The sequence below is a fragment of the Bos javanicus genome, chromosome 14, assembly GCF_032452875.1.
Source record: "Bos javanicus breed banteng chromosome 14, ARS-OSU_banteng_1.0, whole genome shotgun sequence".
Lineage (NCBI taxonomy): Eukaryota > Metazoa > Chordata > Mammalia > Artiodactyla > Bovidae > Bos > Bos javanicus.
The window spans coordinates 73,952,119-73,965,185 of NC_083881.1; the positions used below are offsets into that span (position 1 = coordinate 73,952,119).

At 37.7% G+C, this 13,067-nt stretch overlaps 1 protein-coding gene across 3 annotated transcripts in view; it reads right to left on the reverse strand.

Annotated features, from left to right (window-relative positions):
- The window catches only part of OSGIN2 (oxidative stress induced growth inhibitor family member 2), a 29,418-nt gene continuing 16,351 nt past the window's right edge, over positions 1 to 13,067 (reverse strand). For all 3 annotated transcript variants that reach the window (XM_061439424.1, XM_061439426.1, XM_061439425.1), the window contains exons 3-6: positions 9,784 to 9,920; positions 9,023 to 9,214; positions 6,751 to 6,842; positions 1 to 1,887 (exon numbers count right to left, since the gene is read on the reverse strand). In XM_061439424.1, the coding sequence (XP_061295408.1) occupies positions 855 to 1,887; positions 6,751 to 6,842; positions 9,023 to 9,214; positions 9,784 to 9,920 (1,454 nt within the window). In that variant the 3' untranslated portion in view covers positions 1 to 854. The remainder of the gene's footprint in view (positions 1,888 to 6,750; positions 6,843 to 9,022; positions 9,215 to 9,783; positions 9,921 to 13,067) is intronic.

Sequence of the window (13,067 nt, forward strand, 5' to 3'; positions counted from 1 at the left end):
TAAGTAGTTCCATTCAAAATTTATTGAAATGCAAATTCGTTTAAGGGTTATGCTAGTTAACTAGAGAATATAGCTCCAGAAACTACCTTGGTAGGTTCCTGAATATATGCCAGCATTATTAAATGGTTTATTAGAAGCTGAGAATATGAATTGCCTGTCAAGGTTTCAACAATAAAAAAAATCCCATCATATTTGTCAATAAATTAGACATACAATTGATAATTTCAAAATAAATAAAACCTGAGTTGATTATCCCCTCTATTTCCACCCACCCTCAGCATATATACATTTATATCCCATTTTCTGTTAGACCAGTGTGTATCAAACTTTAATAAGCATACATATTTGAGGATCTCATTAAGATGCAATTTCTGATTCAGTGAGTCTGCTATACGGCCTGAGAGGCTACCTTTCTAACAAGCCACAAGTGGAGCTGATGCTGTCTCTGAACCATCCTTGAACAGCACAGTAACTCAATATATAAAGTGAGGGGAAGCTCTGGCCATTTAATGACTGCAGTTTTATAGATTCAATGCTGTTATATTTTGGAATCAAACATAAATAATCAACAGTGATCACAAAAAAGTAAGTCTTAGAAGAAAAGAATGTTTCAGTTAAGTGAGAACTTAAAGTATATCAGATTGGCAGTGCTTCTATTTGTCTGACAATTGACACCTTTGATACATTACAATGTAATCAGGACAAAAATTCTAGTTAACTTTAAAAAATAGTTATTATCGCTTGAGGCTCTCCTAGTTAATTCAAGTTCAGAAAATTCAAGCCAGTACACTGTAATATCTCTATTAAAAATCTTTAATGGTAAAGTGTCCATATAAATTACTTGTAAACCTGCTCTATACTATGCCATCTCCTCCTCCTCTTTCAACGAATAAATGCTTTTTTTTCTTCTGTCTTATAGCTAAACAGCGTGTAACACCCAGTGCCCCTCCCTTTAAAAATCGAACAAAATTGTCTCCAACCAATGGACCCAATGCAAAAAGGTTGGCTTCTTTAACACACTCATAGGTATACGCATCTATTTCCACAGGATTACCCTTACATGTGATTGGCAGGCTTGAGTTATGGCCCAGGTAACACCCTTGCTCCTTCAGAAAAGACAGATTGGGATGAGAACCTATCAACACTACTGCTGCAGAGAGCCTAAATATTTTCTTCAATCCAGAGATACTCTGAAGAATGCATTTCATGTCCGACTTAAAGGCAAGCACATGGTGCTCAGGAAAACTAGTATAAGCAGATAAAAGATCTGAGTCTAAAGAATATGACTGAGTACACATCATATGATAGACTTTATGGTATTCTGGGTAAAGCTTTTTGGGAAGCTGCTTGAAAATTAAGTCTGGATCAGTTACTCGTCTGCGAAACACATGAATCACAGGGACATTATTGTTGTAAGCACACAGTACTGCATCAGCTGCGGTAAGCCCAGAACCTACAATTAACACTGGATCCACTTTGCCACGCAACTTTCCTTTGCTTACAGCAGCTCCAAATTCAGGCATTGAATGAAACACAAAAGGAAAATCTTCCCCTTCGATTTCCAGACGGCCAGGAGAGTCTAATGTTCCAGTTGCCAGAGCTACATTTTCAGCAAAGAGACAGAAGGGAATATGAGAACCATCTCCTACTCGCTGATAACCCCTGATTTCCCAGTTTCTCTTGGCGAATTTTGACTTCTCTATCTGTAAATGCTGTGTTGAGATATTTCGGCCTTGACCATCATTATCAACTTGATCTCTGTAGAGTCTTGATACCGAGGTAATGTAAGTATTCTCTCTGAAATTCTTCTGAAGACCCATGACTTTGACATAGTGTTTATAGTAGCGAGCTATTTCCTCTGGCATAACTCGATCCCCTTTTAGGTTCCTATGAAAAGAAAAGGAAGAACATTCCATGAGGATAATACTTTTAGTTTCCATGATTACTACTTCTCCATCTAGTCCACTATTTTATCTTTTTATTCCTCTGGACTGTCTAAGCTAAAACTAACTCTTACCCTAACACTTCACAAAGAAAGAAAGCCTTTCCTTTTCTCTAAAAACGCTAATAAATTAGGGGCTGTCCCTGGTGGTCCAGTGGATAGGAATCTGCCTGCTGACGCAGGGGACGCAGGTTTGATCCCTGGTCCAGAAGATTCCACATGCCATGGAGCAACTGAGACGTGTGCCCCAAGTGCTGAGACCACGCTCTAGAGCCCATGAACCACAGCTACGGAGCCCACGTGTTACAACTACTGAAGCCTGTGCTCCGCAGCAAGAGAAGGCACCACAACGAGGAGCTGACGCGCTGCAACTCAGAGCAGCCCCCTTGCTCACGGCACTGGAGAAAGCCTGCATGCAGCAAAAACAACCCAGTGCCACCAAAAATAAATTTTTAAAATGCTAATAAATTATTTTTATCAATGGAGTAAGTCCCATGAGGGTAGAAACTGTATTTAAAGCATCTTTGTTTCCCCAATGTCTTGTCTAAGTATCTGTTCAGATTAGCTGTCTTTGTCAATAAACTTCTACTAAATAAATGGATTAAAATGTGGCTTACTGAAAATTACTGTTTTACTCTATCTCACAATTGTAATCTAAATAATTCAGCCTACAGTTATACTATCAGTCTGTATTCTATACAACTGTAGACTGAATTAGATTATAACCATCGAGATATTACAGGTCTGACTGTAATATATATACTTCTTAAAGATAATATCTAGACACAATTTTTAATAAGTTGCTTTTCATTTTCATAATGACCAAAAATAATTCAGATCTGTCTTTGGCCGAACAAAATCATCCTACATTTAAACAGATAACATTTCTCTCTGTATTTTCCTACTCATTTATTCTTCATTCACCCAGCTGTGTCCAGTTCTTTGCGACACCATGGACTGCAGCACGCCAGGCATCCCCGTCCCTCATCATCTCCGAGCTTGCCCAAGTTCATGTCCTTTGCATCGGTGATGCCATCAAGCCATCTCATCCTCTGATGCCCTTCTCCTTCTGCCCTCAATCTTTCCCAGCATCAGGGACTTTTCCAAAGATTCAGCTCTTTGCATCAGATGACCAAAATACTGGAGATTCAGCTTCAGCATCAGTCCTTCCAATGAGTATTCAGGGTTGATTTCCCTTAAGATTGACTGGTTTGATCTCCATGCTGTCCTAGAGACACTCAGGAGTCTTCTCCAGCACCACAGTTTGAAAGCATCAATTCTTTGGCATTCTGCCTTTCTTTGTGGTCTAGCTCTCATAACCACACGTGACCACTGGGAAGACCAGAGCCTTGACTATACGGACCTTTGTTGGCAGAGTAATGTCTCTGGTTTTCAACACATCATCTAGGTTTGCCATAGCTTTCCTGCCAAGAAGCAATCGTCTTCTGATTTCATGGCTGCAGTCACCATGCTCAGTGATTTTAGAGCCCAAGAAGAGGAAATCTGTCACTACTTCCACCTTTTCCCCTTCTGAAGTGATGGGGCTGGATGCCATGATCTTGGTTTTCATAATATTTAGTTTTAAGCTGGCTTCTTCACTCCTCCTTCACCCTCATCAAGAGGCTCTTTAGTTCCTCTTCACTTTGTGCCATTAAAGTGCTATCATCTGCATATCCGAGGTTGCTGATGTTTCTCCTGCCTATCTTGATTCTAGCTTGTGACTCATCCAGCCCGGCATCTCTCATGATGTGCTCAGTGCTCAATCGTGAACCAATTAGATGTTTGATGCAGGATTCTAACTGTTGCTTCTTGACCCCATACAGGTTTCTCAGGAGACAGGTAAGATAGTCAGGTATTCCCATCTCTTTAAGAGCTTTCCTCAGTTTGTTATGATCCACACAGTCAAAGACTTTAATGTAGTGGATAAAACAGAAGTAGATGTTTTTCTGCAATTTCATTGCTTTTTTTAATGATCCAGTGAATGTTGGCAATTCGATCTCTGGTTCTTCTTTTTCTAAACCCAGCTTGGACATCTGGATGTTCTTGATTCACATAATGGTGAAGCCCAGCATGCAAGATTTTAAGTGTGACCTTACTAGCAAGTAAGTCAAGTCAAGGCTATGGTTTTTCCAGTAGTCATGTATGGATGTGAAAGCTGGACTATAAAGAAAGCTGAGTGCCAAAGAATTGATGCTTTTGAACTGTGGTGTTGGAGAAGACTCTTGAGAGTCCCTTGGACTGCAAGGAGATCCAACCAGTCCATCCTAAAGGAAATCAGTCCTGAATATTCATTGGAAGGTCTGATGCTGAAGCTGAAACTCCGATACTTTGGCCACCTGATGCGAAGAGCTGACTCATTTGAAAAGACCCTGATGCTGGCAAAGACTGAGTGCAGGGGGAGAAGGGGATGACAGAGGATGAGATGGTTGAATGGACATGAGTTTGAGGAAACTCTGGGAGTTGGTGATGGACACGGAGACCTGGCGTGCTGCGATCTATGGGGTCACAAAGAGTCGGACATGACTGAGCGACTGAACTGAACTGAACTCACTAGCATGAGAGATGAGTGCAACTGTCCAATGGGTGGCACATTCTTTAGTACTACCCTTCTTGGGAACTGCAATGAGGATTGACCTTTTCCAGCCTGTGGTCACTGCTGGGTCTTTGAGATTTGCTGACATACTGAATGCTACACCTTGATGGCATCATCCTTTAGGGTTCTGAATAGCTCTACTGAAATTCTGGGATTCCATGGTGGCTTAGATGGTAAAGCGTCTGCCCACAATGTGGGAGTCCCGGTTTGATCCCTGGGTTGGGAAAATCCCCTGGAGAAGGAAATGGGAACCCATTCCAGTACTCTTGCCTAGAAAATTCCATGGATGGAGGAGCCTGGTGGGCTACAGTCCATGGGGTCGCAAAGAGTCGGACACGACTGCGCGACTCCACTTTAACTGAAATTCTTTGACATCCTTCCTACTCATAAGGAGATCTATAAATATAATCTGCTCTTATGGGAAAAAAAAAGCACATTAATACATCTTTTATTTTCCACTTGAACTCTAAAGCAATGGGCATTAGTATCCTTAAACAGTGCCTCAATTGGAGGTAAGTAGCAGAAAAAACACCAAATTAGGGAATTCCCTGGTAGTCCAGTGGTTAGGACTCTGCACTTCCCCTGCCAAGAGCTTGAGTTCAATCCCTGGTGGAAACCTAAGATCCCACAAGCCATGTAGTGGGGCCAAAAAACAAAACAAAACCCACCAATTCATTTCACACAATTCAGTGTAACTTGTAACTGGAATAAGTGAGAAGTTTAATAACTATAGTAATTAAGATTTAGAATGTATTAACTCTCAATTTTTATAGAAATCCTATGTAATAATTATAATTATTACTACCTCAATTTTGCAAACTAGGAAATTGATAGCTAATGAAATGACAGCTATTTTAAGTTATTTGACCAGTGTCATAACATTAAAAGTTACAGAATCAGAATTCAAACTCTGCAGTCAATCTCGAGGGGTCTAACACTCTTCTCAACACTATGCAAGAGCAGGAACTAAAGCTAATATTTATCACAAGAGTCATTTTCATATGTTACTTAAACACAACATGCTCAACTTGGAAGGACGAACACTTCTGGTACACAAATCTTAAAGCTTTTCCTTGTCTCCCTGCATCATAAAGGGGAAAATAAGTTGAGCAATTTCACTTTTTTATGAAAATCAAGAATTTATACAATTTGCCTGATTTTGCAATTTTACATTTCAAACTTATACAATAAAACTTCTGTTTAAAAAAAAAATCCCAAAGTAATATCTGAAAGGTTTAATTTCAATTACCCATGCTGGTTTAAATTTACTCTCCTTAAATCTTCTCAAATTAAGGAAAACTACTGTAGATTAACATGGTTTTTATCTAGCAGGAAGTCAAGCATTTGAACATTACAGCCCTATTTCAAAGGTTTTGTGTAACTTCCTGTTTTAATTTATTGTTTCTCTGAGCGGTCAGAGTAGATTCTCTGTATTGGTAATTCCTATCTGTAGGAATGAAAATGACTTGAAAATGATAAGGCTTTTCATAATTTCTTTCTTTCAACTTTGAATTCTTTCTCCAAAATAAATACAAAATAAACTTGTATTCTTTCAAGTTGAGATTTTCATAATTTCTATTCTCATACTTTACTATTCTTATTAAATATTTACCTCTATAGCCAAGTAGATGACCACATCATAGAATCTATTTTATTCCATCATTCTAAATTATTCATTATGTATACTCTGGTTTTCCTTCAGATTGTATAAGTCTTTTGCCTTTTTAAATTATTCATTATATATACTCTTCTACTCGGAAAAGTCAAATACTTTAGGTATCTGAGATATGCACTAGATGAAGTGATCCATTTATAAAAATAAGTATATGCATACTTTAGGAATGTACACAAGAGATATGTATACATGAAGATATACATATCCACTTATAAAAATAAGTTATACAAACCCATTCTTAAAAATAAGTAAACAAGTAAAGGATATGTAGGTGGACAAGAAAATAACTAAACAGAGAGTGGTTTAACAGTAGAGTGAGATAAATTGTGGTAACAATCTGCAGACAAGTCCATACCTCTGTGTACTTCGTGTTATAAAATCTCTAAATAGAACTAGCTCATAACCACTACGATGAGGAGGTTTTATTTGAAAGATACAAACATCAATATTATTCATCTAAGACAGGGTCACAACTATTTTGAAATTTGCTGACAGACTCTTTCCCACTGTATATCAAAATTTTAATAGTTTGATCTTTACCTTCGTTTGCTAGATACCCAGTCTTTAAATTTAAGTCCAGGTAGCTCCATCCAATTTCCAAAGCTGATTGTCAACATTGAGCCTTCCATATTCTATTTGAATAAAAATGTGTAAGAAAAAACACATTTTATCAGTAACATGGTCTTTTTTTTTTTTTTTTTAAACCAAACCCATCTCATTTATTCTAAGTCTGGATAAGGAGAGCTCAAAGAAGTCCTAAATGGTCTGTAAATCACCTCTTGAAATTTATTCCAATTAACTTTCAAATACTTTCAACATTTGGTAGTGTGTATACTCCTTTCATACAGTTATACATTTATAAATCAGATTTACAACATTACCCTAACCCTACACAATGGTGATAGCTTTGGCCTATAAAACATAATTAGATGCAGAATACAGTGTCAGAGGAGCAAATCAGTTATTTTCACACTTTAAACAAAAGGGAAAAAGTTAATTCCTAACACTTTAAGAAACCAGGGAAATAAGCAAGTGGTTCTGATTAAGAACAGACTCACTGCTGAAGCCAAAGCTGCCTTTAAGGAAGTGGGCCCCTTCACGCTTGCCCTACTTATTTCTATTTTGCTCAGCACAAAGCAAGAAAAGCCCAAAGGCCAAAACCATCTCTCCCAATGACCTCAATGATCTCTTTCAACCAACTCTTTTAAGTTGTGGTTTTTTTTTTTTTTCTCCTAATCTGAATCCTTCTTTCCCTGTTTCTATAAAGCCCAGTATTGGGAATGGGAGTCATTATTATTACTACTGGCTAACATTTATAGAGCAATTACTATGCACTGTGGCTTACAGTCTTACTATTTGTGATAGTACAAAATCACCACAGGAAGACAATGCATAAGGCTGTCACTGCTTTGAAGCAGGCTGGCCTGATACTAGGATCAGAACCAAGTTTCAGGTATATTTCACGTTACCACTGATTCAAATACGTTTCTAGTAATCAAGGCTTATCCATACTTTAACTTTCTGATATGTAAGTGGGAGAAAAGAAAACATGAATTATTGCCTGCAGCACATTTTTCTAAGGAGAAAACAAACAAGTAAAATAAAAACTCGGGAATTTATAGAAGGTAGCCTAAAACTTAAAAACTGTTTCATGGCTGTTTCAATAAATGCAGTTTTGTTAAGAATGCTACTTATTAACAAAGCAAACATAAACATGTGAGCTAAAAGGCATAGATATTTTGATAGCTGTGATCCATTACCATAAAGGTAATTAAGATTTTAAAAAGTTCGTGATATATTTCATCTACAAATGTTCCAAAACAGTTGTTTGATAAATGTAAACCTTCAGTCATATAACATTGCACTAACACAGGAACATCCAACTGAAATTTATACTCAAGAGTTGATATTAAATGTTAAAATTCCCATGAAGTCTGTATTTCATAACAGCAAATATTATTTAACATTTATTTGTACAACAAATGAGTACTTACCATATGCTAGACACTATACTAACTTCTGAGAACACAGGAGTAAAAAACAATTATTAGTTGCTGCCTGCCAATGAAACAGGCTGGCTCTTTGTGTTGGTCAGTTTTGTGGTTTAACTTCTGCTATAGACTGAATTGTATCATCCCCCCAAATCCATTTGCTGAAACCCTAACCCCACATGTGACAGTATTTAGAGATGGGGCTTTTGTAAGTTAATTAGGGCTAGATGAGGTCATGGGACTGATGCCCTGAAAACAGGATCAGTGACTTTACAAGAAGAATTTACCCTCTCTTTCGTGAGGGAACGAAGAGGAGCCCTCACCACAGACTGAGTCATCTGGCACCACGGTCCTGGATCTTCCAACCTTCAAAATGTGAGTGTGTTTTTAAGCCACTCACTCTACAGTATTTTTGTTTTAGCAACCCAAGCAGACAAATACAATTTTTTTCTTTTACAATACATTTTTTCATTGAAGCTCTTGAAAATGTAGGGAAATAATAGGGAGTAGTATGAAATATTGTGTGAGATTCTGTAAACTCTACAATAAGTAAACATTTTTTTACTATGCCCAACATTCTTAAATATTCTCTATATAATTCTTAGAGAAACATTTATTCTAAGACACTACCAGTAATCAAATTTGGCTTAATTTCTACTAGCAATTAACTTGGATTTAACTGAACACATTAAAATTCTCAGATAAAGATGTGGTAATCATCATATATAACATTATATCATGTTTAAGAATCAAAACGGTCTTATCAAGACGTCATACAAAATAACTCACACTCACTAAAATGCTAAGAAAGATATACTCACGTGCCAAGCTCCACCAGGTGGACCTTTACCAAGAACTAAGTGAGGGATATAATGATGCTGTTCTAATTTCCAATGCAAAACGGATGGATAATCATACCCAAAGTCAGCATCTGGATGAAGAAGTGTGTCGAAAAGCACTGCAACTGGATTGGATGATCGGCCCTCAAGGCCCTCTGACAAATATTCTAAGTCCTAAATAAGTTAAAAAAAAAAAAAAAAAAAAAGACATAAAGAAAAAAGGCAGAGTTTGGAAAAAACAAACAAACTCCAGCTAACGTAATAGTGAAAACCATTACTCCAATCCAGCATTTTACAGACAGCATGCAACAAAACACTGATGTTCCTTAGAGATCTTAATAGATTCTCAGGTCAAATAAACATGGGAAATGGTTTGTTTCAAAAAGCTAATCAGATCGTTTTACTACAAAATTTGAAGATGGCTTTAATATGGCAGTATGCCTTAATATATCTACCCTAACACTTTAATAATAAAAAGCAGCATTTCCAAAACTTATCTGAGCATAAAGCACCTATTAAAAACTCCATCAGGGTGTAATTTGGGAAATTCTGCTCTAATTAATTCAGGAAAATAAATGGAAGTTAACTCAGCAAGATATACTTACAAATCTAAAATTAAAATGTTAGAAAGTGTTATTTAAAAGGAAAGGTTTTCAGCTAAGAAATACAATGCTCATGTAGCAGAAAATTAATCTTGTCTCAGTATAAAAAATTGAAAAGCACTGACATGTAAAAAATAATACCTGATCAACAATGGAAAGATGTCTTGCTTCCTCTAATTTACTATGTAAGATTGTATTTGGATGGATTGCTTCTGATGATAAATACGGTCTGTAGCCTGACAGCATGTAAGAAAGGCAGATTCCTGAGGGTCCATTTCCTATTTTTAAAAAAGGGGAGAGGGGTGTATCATTAATCTTAACACTCATGTTCTTTGGCTTTTCCATTTCACAGATGGCGTTTCTCCTCCATCAATTCTTCCTTCCCTAAATTCTTAAAACCAAGTATTTGCAAGAGAAGACTTTTACTTTCTCTCCTGTTTTCTTCAGGGGATCTCACCTACTCAAAACTTCAACTCGCTACGCTGCTAACCTCAAAATCAGACTTCTAGGCTGACCTCTTACTATCAAAATATATCCCATATTTCCATATGCCACTTTTTCACTCCACCTGACTGAACGACTAATAACCGTGTTCAAAATCAAATTCATGACTTCCTCCATTTTTGGTGCCCTCTCCTTTAAACCTCATTCCTCCTCAAAGTATTATACTTACTAGCAAAATCCTGAGTTAATTAGATTATAGTTCTAAACCTCTTCTGTCACCTTTATCCATTCAGCTGTTATAGCTATTCTCATTCATATACTCTCACTCAGAAGACAAAAAATCTCTTCTTGTTCAAGAGTCATCTACTCCAAATCATTTCACATTTTACATTCAAATGACTTTCTATAACACAGTCTTCACTGTATTAACCAACCTGTCCTAAAGCCTGTCACTGTCTGTTTCTGATTATCAAGAGCTCTCCACATTTTGCTCTCAACCATCTTCTAAGCCCCACCTAACAACCTCCCTCCTGTATTTGTATCTCCTTTACCTAAAACAAAACTGGAAACCGGCTTTTTTTGTCGAACCCTGTTAAACTACTTTGATTTCTATAGTTCCTTTAGTCTGGATTGCCACTTTTCTATTATCTCCATCTACCAAAAATTTAATCCACCTGGGACAACTTTTAGCCATCAGAGAAAATTCTGATCCTTGACTAATATTTTGCCCCAAATAAAATAAACTCAAAGATGTAAATATGAAAAGTAAAATCATGGTAACAGAAAAGAGAGCAATACTTCTACATATAATGCTCTAGTAGGAAGCCTTTAGGTATGACACAAACCTCAAAAGAAAGGAAAATATAAACAATTTTACTTCACAAAACTTTTAAAATTACAAATACTGAGGAAAAGAGCTAATTTCCTTGAAAGAAATGAAAGACAAAACTAAAAAAGTAAAATCATAATACCAAAAGAACAGAAAATGCATTTGACAAAATCCAATACCTATGCTCAAATTACTGCACAACTGCACTCATCTCACACGCTAGTAAAGTAATGCTTAAAATTCTGCAAACCAGGCTGCAGCAATACATGAATCGTGAACTTCCAGATGTTCAAGCTGGTTTTAGAAGAGGCAGAGGGACCAAACCAAATTGCCAACATCTGCTGGATCATCGAAAAAGCAGGAGAGTTCCAGAAAAACATCTATTTCTGCTTTATTGACTATGCCAAAGCCTTTGACTGTGTGGACCACAATAAACTGTGGAAAATTCTGAGAGACGGGAATACCAGACCACCTGACCTGCCTCTTGAGAAACCTGTACGCAGGTCAGGAAGCAACAGCTAGAACTGGACATGGGAACAATAGACTGGTTCCAAATAGGAAAAGGAGTATGTCAAGGCTGTATATTGTCACCCTGCTTATTTAACTTATATGCAGAGTACATACATCATGAGAAACGCTGGGCTGGAAGAAGCACAAGCTGGAATCAAGATTGCCAGGAGAAATATCAATAACCTCAGATATGCAGAGGACACCACCCTTATGGCAGAATGTGAAGAACTAAAGAGCCTCTTGATGAAAGTGAAAGAGGAGAGTGAAAAAGTTGGCTTAAAGCTCAACATTCAGAAAACTAAGATCATGGCATCCGGTCCCATCACTTCATGGGAAATAGATGAGGAAACAGTGGAAACAGTGTCAGACTTTATTTTTCTGGGCTCCAAAATCACTGCAAATGGTGAATGCAGCCGTGAAATTAAAAGACGCTTACTCCTTGGAAGGAAAGTTATGACCAACCTAGACAGCATATTGAAAAGCAGAGACATTACTTTGCCAACAAAGGGCTGTCTAGTCAAGGCTATGGTTTTTTCAGTAGTCATGTATGGATATGAGAGTTGGACTATAAAGAAAGCTGAGAACCGAAGAATTGATGTTTTTGAACCGTGGTGTTAGAGAAGACTCTTGAGAGTCCCTTGGACTGCAAGGAGATCCAACCAGTCCATCCTAAAGGAGATCAGTCCTGGGTGTTCATTGGAAGGTCTGATGTTGAAGTTGAAACTCCAATACTTTGGCCACCTGATGCGAAGAGCTGACTCATTTGAAAAGACCCTGATGCTGGGAAAGATTGAGGGCAGGAGGAGAAGGGGACGACAGAGGATGAGATGGTTGGATGGCATCATTGACTCGATGGACATGAATTTGGGTGGACTCCAGGAGTTGGTGATGGACAGGGAGGCCTGGTGTGCTGCCGTTTAATGGGGTTGCAAAGAGTCAGACATGACTGAGCGACTGAACTGAACTGAATACCTATTCATGTAAAAACTTTCAACAAGCAACAAAGGGGAACTTGTTAATGAGTATCAACAAAAATCCAATAGCTAACATCATACTTAATGGTGAGAATTTAGGGGTTTTTTTCCCCTAAAAGATCAAGGCAAGCATGTCTTTTCTCATCATTCCTATTCAATACATACCAGAAAGGAAATCCTAGCTAATGCATTAAGACCAGAAAAGGAAATTAAAGATACACAGATTGGGAAGGAAGAAACAAAACTGTCTTTGTTTGTAAATGCTGTAATTATGCAGAAAGTCCAAAAGAATTCACCAAAAAACTCCTGGAAGTAACAAGCTTACAGTAAGGTTGAATGATACCATCAGTCAGTCACCTCAGTCGCTCAGTCGTGTCTGACTCTTTATGACCCCACGAACCGCAGCACACGAGGCCTCTCTGTCCATCAATTCTCAGAGCTTGCTCAAATTCATGTCCATTAAGTGGGTAATACCATCCAACCATCTCATTCTCTGTCATCCCCTTCTCCTCTTGCCATCAATCCTTCCCAGCATCGAAGTCTTTTCTAATAAGTCAGCTCTTCGCATCAGGTGGCCAAAGTATTAAAGCTTCAGCTTCAGCATCAGTCCTTCCAATGAATATTCAGCATTGATTTCCTTTAGGATTGACTGGTTTGATTTAGGTCAT